At 34.0% G+C, this 11,563-nt stretch overlaps 1 protein-coding gene across 1 annotated transcript; it reads left to right on the top strand.

Moving 5' to 3' along the window:
* Positions 1–258: 258 nt before the first annotated feature.
* On the top strand, positions 259–2,802 carry LOC145624709 (uncharacterized). Its single transcript, XM_081677802.1, has 2 exons — positions 259–411; positions 623–2,802. The coding sequence occupies exon 2, from the start codon at positions 729–731 to the stop codon at positions 2,460–2,462; it is 1,734 nt and encodes a 577-aa protein (XP_081533928.1). The 5' UTR covers positions 259–411; positions 623–728; the 3' UTR covers positions 2,463–2,802.
* Positions 2,803–11,563: the final 8,761 nt, after the last annotated feature.

Raw genomic sequence — 11,563 nt, 5'->3', positions numbered from 1 at the left:
TAAAGGGGAAAAGGGAATCTACATTAGTAGAAATGGTTTGTTAAAATTTACCATAATACTACTTCTACTAATAGAATAAAGGAATTAGTGATTATAAAAATTCAATTAAGGAGCAACTTCTTAGTTAAATGAGAAAAGAAAAAAAAAGGTTCAACTTTTAAAATTGTTGCGTTATGTGGGACCCAATTTCATACTTTACTGGCACTACAAATACCTCCACCCCCTCATAGTTCTCACACACATTAACCAAGTTTCAAAAAATTAAAACCCCACAAAACTCAACAAAACTCAACAACAAAAAAAAAAAAAAAAAAAAAAAACAGAGTACTCTGTATTATTAGAAGAAGAGAGAAAATAAAAACAGAGGTTTATTGTTGTTGTTGGTTGTTTATGATCGAAGTAAAATAAAAGGTAAGAAAAATTTGACTGCCCTATGATTGACACCCATGTCCCAATTATATCTCTATCCCACTTGCATGTTTTTCAGAATGCTTTGTAACTTGATACTTTTTTGTTACTTACTTCTTCTTACAGTTGGCTCTCTTTAATGCTTGTTTTCCCAAATTTTTAATTTTTATTCATCTTCCTATCTCTAATAAAAGAATCTGTTTTTGTGTTGCAGGAATTCAGAAAAATTGTCCAAATTCAAACAAAAAAAGAAGTAAAAGAAAATCGAACATCTCTCTATATTTCTCTGCATCTTAAGTAGTTGCAGAAAGAAGAGAGAGATGTCAACAGGGTGGTTTGACAACGCCAGCTGCCTTCAAACCCCTTATAAAATGATCATGAATGAAGATGATTCTTTCATACGATCAAAACAGGGCATTGTTTCTTTACTTAGCTCTGATTTTAACAACTCTTCTTCTTCTTTCAACAACAATTCTATTCGGAGAACTCTCTCTGCTGCTGACATGTCGTCGCCACAAAAATGGATCACTCCTCATTCTTCCCCTTCTTCTTTCAAGAGGGTTCATTCCTCGCTCGCCTTAGGCGAGCATCATCACAACAACATTGATGATGATAATAATTATGATCATGACAACAACAACAACAACAACGACAACAACAACAACGTGGGTGGTCAGGCATTTGAGGAAATCTGGAGTTCTATTCAAGCTGACAAGAAGAGTTGGGGTTCTATTCTTTCTCCTGGAAAGACTGATGGGTCTGGGTCTGGGTCTGGGTCTAAGTCCGGGTCTGAGCCGGGTCAGCTTCCTGCGCCATATGTTCACCCTTTGGCAAAGCGTTCAAGCTCGCTTAGTGAGAAGAGCCTTGAGATTTGTACTGAGAGTCTCGGGTCAGAGACCGGGTCTGATGGGTTCTCCTACCCGCCTTCGGACCCCGAGGACGAGCACGAGCATGTGGAGGAAGAGCAAGAGAAGGAGAAGGAGAAGGAGAAAGAGCAAGAAGAGGTAGAGGAGAAAGGAAATGTTATTGTAGAAGTGGGTAATTATAATTATAAGTGCAACAACAACAACAACAACAACAGCTTGAGGGGTCCCACTGTAAAGAGGTCAATGATGGTCCCTCTTGTAAGGCCGTCATTCCCTCCTCCTCTTCCTTCATTGGCTCACCGAGACGATGGGTCCAACCTCCACATACGGTCCCACCGCCAAGATGGCCGCCTTGTCGTTGAAGCTGTCGCAGTTCCTTCTCAGAACTGCTTCCGTGCGCAACGACAAGACGGGCGCTTGCTTCTAACTCTCAGTACCAGTACTACTACTACTGATGAGCATGAACTGGAACAAAGTGAGGAGATACTCGAGGCTGCTATCGTAGAGAATTATGATCATGATGAAGAGGTAGACGAGGAGGAGGAGGAAGAAGAAGTAGGAGGTGAAGAGGTGTTGGCTATACCGAGAGGGGTGATGAATGTACAAAGGTCATGCACGGCATTTACAATGAGTAAGCTCATGGAGCTAACAAATACACGGAACAACTCCACATGGCCTCGCAAATACAACAAAACAGTCATCAAAACTCTTGACGACAATGAGGAAGAGATAGAGGATGAAGAGGTGGATGAGTTGGCAGTGACGCGATCACTGCCACCTCAACCAAGGGTGAGTGCGAGCACAGCCACTGCTGCTGCTGTCGCCCTAAATGCCTACGAGTACTACTGGCGACGGAGCAATAGCCCCGCGGCAGCAGCAGTGGCTATGCTCAATCCACTTGTAGGGCACAAGAATAATAACAAAAATTGTGCCCCGCAAGTGGAAAAGGATGATACCAAAAGGAATAACAACAAGTTGCTTTATGCCGCCCATAATAGAAAGGGAGAAGCATTAGCACAACAAGAGGTGGTACTACTGAAAGCTGCTGCTACAGGTAGAGGAGGAGAAGGAGGAGGAGCAACCGCGGCCGAAAAGGCGGAGTATCTTGTTCCCTTGATGCTTAGAGGCTGTAAAGAACCCAAGAGGTCACTCTTGTTCTGGAAGCCTCCTTGCATTGCTACCTCCTAAACAACCCACCTCATCACCTTTCAATAATCACCATTTTCCAACATCACTAATCACTTAATTCCACCATTTACATAATCCTTAATTAGCTTATTACTATCCATTGCAATTTAAGCCCTCTTTTCAAATTAGTTGTAATTTCATTCCAACCTATCAACTACGTGATCACTTTAATTTATTGCCATTTTTAGAATTTTTAATTTATTAGGCCATCTCATCGAGGTATCTTATCATGTTGTAGTTCAATAAATTTTGCGAAATCCTTTGTAAAGGAGAAGAATTTAGTTTTACATACATTACTACGATTAAATTTAATAGTAGTATGTATGTATTAATTCTCCGATTCTAAGATTTCAGTTCGAGGCTTGGACAAATATGAAAAAAAAAAAATGAGATAATGATTTTTCTTAGAAATTAAAATTTTCTTCTTTTCGTTGCATTAATAAGTTCTCTTTTTTTTGACGATGATTCAACAATATCTTTGACTCTTTGGGGGCTCAATCTTGGGAAGGTTTTATGTGTCCCCTACCCTCCAACCCTAAAGATTTTTTTTTTTGAAAAATAAATAAATAAAGTGAGAATTAAATTAAAAGAGCTTTATAATTTAAATTTCTTCCATGAAATGAAATGAAATAAAAGCAAATAATGGAGGTTGGTAATTAAATTGATGCATGTGTGGACCAGTTAGATGCTATTTAAGGAGCATCAAGATCCACCGTCTTCGATTTGGTGCCTGGTCTTGTTCCACTTAAGGTTGTGACTTATGACTATGATATTGTAGTATTTTTTTTCTTTCCTTTTAATCCAATCAAAATTTATGATCTTCTTACTGTTAAATATTCTAAATTTTTGGATAGAAGGTTCATCTTTTTATTCTTATAATTTAATATACTCCATGAAATCATTTCCTCATGCTTCATTTAATTGATTTCTTGTATAGTAAGTCCAATTGATCAATAAAACAATGTAATGTTTTTGAGGTTTTCATCGAATTAAATTAAAGTTTTGAGGTTTGAATCTTTTGATTTTGAAATCTATGTCTACGTCCAACACATTGTTTTACAATTATTGTTTTTTCTTATAAAGTTAAACGTCGACAGATCATGTTTTCAAAATTTATTCGGTCCCTACTCCCTAGTCAGATCTCATACATAATCTCTACGTCATCTTTTTTTTACATATACCACGGACTTGTATGATACGAATCTTATTTTCTCTACACTTTATCTTCACGTGTGTATCTCAATTTGCAATTACTCCAAATTGTATTCAGTGGCGGAGCTATTAAGGGGCCTGGGTGGCACCAGCCCGCCATTTTTTTTTAATTTATTAAATTAAAGGTATAAATTTATAGGTTAAATACAATTTTAATGTAATTCATTGAATTTGTGTTACAAGTCTTGGGTTCAAGTCTTTATATAAGCATTTTATTTATTTAGTGCCCCTCAACCTTAAATATTCTACATCTGCCATCTGTATTTGTGCAATAATTTAAATCCACTATTTATCATTGAGAACACGACAAAAACACTGGCTAATTTTATATATATATATAATATGTTTATTTTTAACATTTTCTTTCTCACAAATTTCTATTAAGAGTAATATAAATGATCCAATATCATGATTTCTTATAATTATAAATAATTTTATATTTATTTCATACGTCATCTAAGACTATATATAGCATAAGATCTTGTTATTTCAAGACGTTAGGAATATATGAATAAATAAACCGCACAAAACTCAATATCAATGGACGATATAAAGTTATCATGATATGTTTGTGCTAAATCTAGTAAATCTGAAGTTCTTAAAACTGATGGTTCTCATAATATCGATCACTACGAGCTAATGGAAATAATGAATAATACAGTAATAGTATAGAGAATTTTTGTGTATTCTACCAAAATAAGAAAAAATAAATACTTTTTGTAGAGCTCACAAAATAGGAACTTACAATAGTAGTACGCAGAAAGATATTAGATTCTTTTTGATAAAGACATGTTATGTAGAAATCAATCCGTAAATAAGTTGCGTGATTCACTTTACTATTTTGCCATGAAGAAAATAGAGCTTTTTGGCCAAAAAAATATTTCTAGAGCATCTTATATTCTTCTGCTTTCCACTATAACTTTTAACATCACTAGTTGTTGGCCCGCGCGCTACGCGCGCGGTCCCCTAATTTGGTGATTTTGCCTCGGTGATTAGTGTGTAATTAATTGTTGTTTATGTGTTAATGTAATTGGTCGCATTTTGATTGTTGATTTTCCTTTGCTTTGATTGATCAGTGTATAATGATCACTTTAGCTATAGTTAATAAATAAGTGCACAAAACTAATGCTTCAACTAAAATCGGAACAATTTATAACGTAATGTCAAATAATTGTGTTTAAATTATACGAATTTTGCATAACATGTAGCATTTTAGAGTGTATTAAACCAAATTAAGTAATGATGGGAAGTAATACACATAACTTATTATAAGTAAACAAATAAGTAATGTTACGGAGGGAAAAGATGAGAGCGCGCGGTCCCCTTATATGGTGATATACTCGGTACGCGCGCGATCCCTCAATTTGGTGATCTATACTTAATGATTAATGTGTAATTAGTCGTTGATGTATGTGTAGATTATTTTAAATTTGTTTTGGTAATGGAGTCAGGTATATCTGTTACCGTTGTACAAATATGAAATTTGATGGAATAGATTGTTTTGCTAATGAATTAATGTAATATATGTGTGTGTTGATTAGCAAATTAAATAATTAATTACTCATGGTTTCAAAGGTGTTGGAAGTCATTGTTTATTCGAAATTTAATTGGTTGTTAAACGTTTTGATGCCAAAAATAGTTATATTATGAATTAGAATTGAATTTAAGAACTTGCTTTAAACGAATTAAAATATTTATTATGAATTAGAATCGAATTTAAGAGCTTTGCTTCAAATGAATTGAAATAAATCACTTGGGGCATCAAATGTTAAAAGGATACTTTTAACTCAAATGGAAAAGCTATATACATACAAGATGTATTTGTTAAAGATGAGTTTTAATTTGGTGAAATTAAATTGTCGTTATTAATTAAGTTACCAGTTTAAGAATATATTGTTTTAATAGTTGGTAATGTTATTTATTTGGAAGTAAGTATCAATGTGAATTTTGAATATGCAATGTTTTCTTAATGTTTTTGAACAAATTTGTAAAATTTTCATGTAAATCTAGATTCAAATTAAAGTATGATATAAAGGAGTAGTACAAGGATTTAACTATTGTTAAAAATGGTCTATACATGGACAAGCTATTACTCTGTATGCACTACTTTGACTTAGGGTCTGTTCACTTCAGCTTAATTTCAGTTCATTTCAACTCCAATCAGTTCAGTTCAGCTCCTAGTTTTTTTCTCTCATAAAATATTCAGTTCAGCTCCAATTAGTTCAGTTCAGTTTAGTAAATGTGAACAGGTTACAATAACAATAATTTAATTATCAAGGTCATGCCTAGTATATATTAAGCATGGAAAGATAATTATGTTAGATAGATCTTGCCATTCTAACATTTTAAGATATCATGCAATGAACTTGGAAAAATCTCATTGACCACCATTGCAGTTTTTTTCACATCAAGAATGATTCTTACCTCTTCTTTCCTATATTGCCCTAAACCCTCTCTCCCCCCCCCCCCCCTCATGGCCTTGTCTCCTTAACCCCCTTTTCTAATGGGTTTGAAAAATAGAGTGAGAAAGAGTTTGGCCTTGCTTTCCAATCATGCATTCCTTCCTTTATTGCATGGTCAATCTCTTTCTCACTTTCTTTCTTTCTTTCTTTCTTAATCCTTCTCCTCTCTATTTTACCCTTTTAAAGACTTTAAAAATTATAAGTTGCATTTGCTCGCCCTCTTTCTCCCCCCCACCGTTTATCTCTTTCTTTCTTCCGACCTCCCCTTTTCTCATCTCTCCTGACCCATCTATTCCCCCCCCCCTCTATCTCTCTCCCGACCCCTTTCCCTCGATCTAGGCCCTCTCTCTATCTCTCTCCTCTCTCTATTAACCTTTCTTTCTTTCCCAGCCCACTTTCTCTATCTCTCTACTCTTGGCTCCTCCTCCTCCTTTCCTTCTCCTTCTCTCTCCCAGCATGTCCTCTCCTCTCCCACTTGAACTCTCTCTCTTTCTCTCTTGGCCCCTTTTTGTCTTGGACCCTCCCTCTCTCTTCACACATCTCCCTCTTCCGATCTCTCTCTCTCTCTCTAATCCCCCCTCTTTCTTTCCTTCTCCTCTTCTATCCCCCTCTCTATCTCTTTCTCTCTTTCCTTCTTTTTTCCTTCTTGCTTCCTTTTAATGGCTTCATATCTTATAAATCTCTCTCTCTCGCTATATGTATGTATGTATGGTTATTCAAATCACTTTTTACTTGAATATTTTTTTTTTCTAAATGTGTTATTAATCATTTTGACTTTCTATACAAAGTATCACATCAATGTTGTTAATTGAGCACATAAAATAGGCAATTAAGTAACCATCTCTATCTCGCTCTCTTTCTCCTTCCTTCCATCTCTCCCTCCTTCCCTAACTTATGATTTAGCAAAATTTATAGCCTCTTTACTATCCTCTCCCTTTTCATCTTCCTTTACATTTTTACACGTAACTTATACGGTTTTTTAGGATTTAGAATCTTTTTAAAAAGTTTTGTTTATCTCTTCCTTAATAAGGGCCTGTTCTCTTACGTTTCAGCTCAGCTCGGGCCTGTTCTCTTATGGCTTGGCTCAGCTCAGCTCAGCTCAGTCAATGAGAACAGGCCCTAAAATTCTAAAAATAGCCTTATAATTTAAGGGTTCTTCATCTCTTTCTCCTTCCTTAAACCCCCTCATTGTTTTTCATCTTAATTTATTTTCATTCCTAATTTCTCTTATTTTTCTTCTTTGTAGCCGTTGTGTCTCTTCTACGATTAAACACTATAAATGGTCTCTTGAAGTGCTACTCATCTTTCCTTCCTTTGTTATCCTAAATCCTCTCTTCCTCCCTTCCCTTAGCCTTGTTTGCCTGCTCTTTCTTTGAAAATTATAGGTCACACTCACTCTCTCATAAACTCCTTCCTTTATCGTTCTTTATGTTCCCTTGTTTTTAACGGATTTTAAAAGTATAGCAAACTAATTTCAAAATGGAAACTGTTCTTTTTAATGAGGTTAAACTAAACTTTAATTAATGAAAATTGTGAACAAATATAGGCCAAAAAATTACTTAGGCTATATGTTTGGATAACAATAAATGGAAGGAAAGGAAGGGAAGGGAAAAGGAGGGAGACAAAGTTCCTTGCTTGGATAATATGTGTGGGGGAGGGAAGGGGAGGGGGAGGGAGGGATTCCCTCCTCCTTTAATAAAGACCATCCCTTCAAAATTGGAGAGATTTGGAGGGAAAATGGAGCTCATCATTCCCTCTACTTTCCCTTCCTTCCCCTTCTATTTCCCTTCTAATTTGTTATCCAAACATAGCATTAAAGATTAACTTAGCCTCATCAATCAATCAATCAATACTATATACTAAAAGACACACCAGCAATGACACGTGTCATCTCCTGGTGTATCTTTAGTTTTTTTTTCTTTTAAAAAAAATAAAATTTTACAGAGCATATAAAACAAACACAAACAAACAAATCTTATACATAATAATTCGGTAATTCCCTAATTTTATAAAATATAATTACTTAAAATAAAAAAAGATTTGACATATCATTGACAAAAATATTTATATAGCTATAAATCAATCAATCATCAATACTATATACTAAAAGACACACCAACAATGACACGTGTCATCTCCTGGTGTGTCTTTATTTTTTTTTTCTCTTAAAAAAATAAAATTTTACATAGTATATTAAACAAACAAACACAAACAAATCTTATACATAATAATTCTCTAATTTTATAAAATATAATTACTTAAAATAAAAAAGATTTAACATACAATTCCTTAAAATAAAAAAGATTTGACATATCATTGACAAAAATATTTATATAGCTATAAATAAAAAGTCTTAACATAATAATAAAAATATTTACTTCATTTTATGTCTAGCATATCTTTCGTATAATCCTTTATTTTGATCACAATTTGTCAATTATGTTTTTAGATTTTTTTCTTAATAAAAAACTAATTATAATGATAGTTTAATACTAAAATTACCGTGCATGTTACGGAAACTAACCTAGTTAAGCTATTAAACTAAAACAGAAACCATAAGATCATTAATAATATCAAAAGAGAAATAAAACATCAACTAACAATAAAAATAGCATTATGAATTAGATTCGGGCATTTATAATGAGGTATTAAGGGAGTATTATTCAATATTTGCAACATGTTAAATATACATATGACATCATTATTCTATTTAAATAAACATCAATAACCAGTTGCATTTCTGAACTGCTTAATCAAACACCCATTACCTATACCAAGGTAGTATATTTTCTTATCGACAGTGCTCTACATTGTATGCCAAGCAAGCATGACTCATTGCTACAAAATCCGACTCTTACGATAAATCATGCTTTAGTTGTTCTCTCAATACTTGCTTCAATATTTGCTTGTGACAGTTTGTAGAAATCCTGGAAGAATTTTCACCAGGCTCACCTGCCAAATAATTAGGTGAAAAAAGTGTATTAAATTGACAACACAAAGTTGTGCCGTTTAAAGCTTTCTTAATTTCCATAACTCTGTAACTGCATTGCCATTATTAAATGCGTAATCAGTGAAACAAAAGTATTTAAGAAAAGGAGATACGACACCTTTAAAAGAGGATTGACGGTACGTCCTTAAGAACCACGAATATAACCAGCAAATTCAGGACCACCTTGTGATGGAGAGCAACGCTAACTGCCGCAGTCTCCAACACCCTGTCATTGCATGTCCTATCAGGTTCTCAATTTAAACAGAATTGGTCTGCACCAAACAAAAAACTTGCTTATATGTATAATGGTTAATTTATAAGCACACCATCGATCACTCTACCCAATCATTACATGTAGTACGAGTTCAGTAGGTCCAGAATAAACTCAATAGATTTAAACTTTTAGATTCTACCCAAGCTACCTGTTGCATTTGAAGTCATAATTGTCATCGATCCGCTTGATGCAATGAGCTGCAATTGCTGCCTTAGTATTAAACTGAAAGAGTCAGACCAGAGTTCCAATTAATCAAAACCAGATATTTTAGTTGAAAGCCATATGACCATTAATTATATCAAAATAGAAATAAAACACCAGCTAACAATAAAAATAGCATTATGAATTAACATATTCAGGCATTAAAAAAATGAAAAATAAATAAAAAGAAAGAAAGAATGATCATGGATTAAAATGATATATTAAGGGAATAAGAGGATTAATAGAGCAAGCTAAATATGACTGAATTACTGCTTTACAGCCTAGCCAATCTTTCAAGTGTACTGGCACTCTCCCAAAGCAACAAACTAATCAGTCATCACAATATTCAACAAGACTCCTCTCTATCATTAGCTCTATTTATAGAGCTCTCTTTCTAACTAAATAGCTTATTATTAAAGACAATGACTCATGATGAAACTACTTAAATTTCCCCCACCCCTATCATTAAAATGCCTTCCCTGGCTCCCCTATTACTAATTCATAGCAAGAGGTCACGAGGGAAAGATGGAAATAAGATACCAGTTAAAATGAAAACTAATGAGCAAATGATGGGAAAAAGAGATAGAACTCATATAAGAGACCCAACTTCTACAAATCAAACATGACTTTCTAGTTTTTATAAGCAGCATTTAAGAACCTAAAATATCTAGCAAAAAGAAAATCACTAAGGACAACTTCAGGGTTTCATAAATGCATATATATCAGTGTATTAATGTTCAGAAACCCAGAGGACCCCGCAGAACTTAGTTGGCTTCAGTTCATGGAGATCCTCGATATCACATCCTGTAAGCAGAATGCAGAATAGAGGTGCTGGTTGAAGGTGTGAAGGATCGGAAATAAGAGCAGAGAGTACTTAAGAAGTTAACCTACACTAAACTGATTGACTATTAGAATAGTGTATAACTTTATATAATAAAATTTTCACTTGAACTTGAAATCAAATGAAAACTGTTGAATGTAAATAAAGAACATTGTCCTAAGTGAACAGATTCAGCTCTTTTCAAAACTTAAAGGTCAATAGATAAAATAAGAAAGCACTTCAGCTTTTAGTAAATCCACGTTCTTCATAATATTAAAGTCCTTCTTCAATGTCTAAATTGCAGACAAACTGTAAACTAACTCAATACAAGAAAGCACCATCAAATACTTTTGAATTGGACACTAATTATAGCAAGCAATAAAAATAATGGTCGTTTCTCACTTAGAAGCTATCTGACTAAAATATAATACCCCTTTCAATGTCACATGCTTCAACTAACATCCTAGATTTGATAATCACAGCTTCCAAAGAAGCAATCCTTTTCCTCTTACTTTTGTTCCCTAAAGTGACTGTACTTTCAAGAACCTAGATTATGAATGGATAGTCGTCTAACAAAATGGAAAATCTTAAACGCTAAATCATATTACAAAGATTCTAAACATTACCATTAAAAATCAAAATTATAAAATATTACTTTCCTTACCATTAAAAATCAAAATATGAGTAAACAATCAACATCTAAAGATTCTAAACATAAACCCATTAGAAAAATAAAACCCAGATCTTCAAATTGGGGATAAAATCACTACTGTACGTGCTTACGAAAATTGAGCTTGCGACTTACATCGTTCAGCTTTTCTTACTGGTTTCTCATCACCTCATGATACAACCTCCACCATGATAAATTACTATCTCACTCTAGGCGGAAATAACAAAAGATCTACACAAAAAAGCATAACACATTAGTGTACAATATGTACATAGAACTGTGAATTCCTCTCTTGTGTCTGCACCTGAACCCAAAATTATGTACAAGGAGGTATCAAATGACAAAATGTATGCTTGGTTGTCCTGAGCAATAATCATCATGCCCTCGGTGTGTAATCTTGAGTTCCTGACTGTATTGTCCTAAAAAAATAGAGGTATTTTGTGTAATTATTTACAAATTTAGGGCATTTGGTG

The sequence above is a fragment of the Chenopodium album genome, chromosome 3 (assembly GCF_948465745.1).
Source record: "Chenopodium album chromosome 3, dcCheAlbu1.1, whole genome shotgun sequence".
In the NCBI taxonomy this organism is placed as follows: domain Eukaryota; kingdom Viridiplantae; phylum Streptophyta; class Magnoliopsida; order Caryophyllales; family Amaranthaceae; genus Chenopodium; species Chenopodium album.
This window is presented reverse-complemented; position numbering and strand designations above follow the sequence as displayed.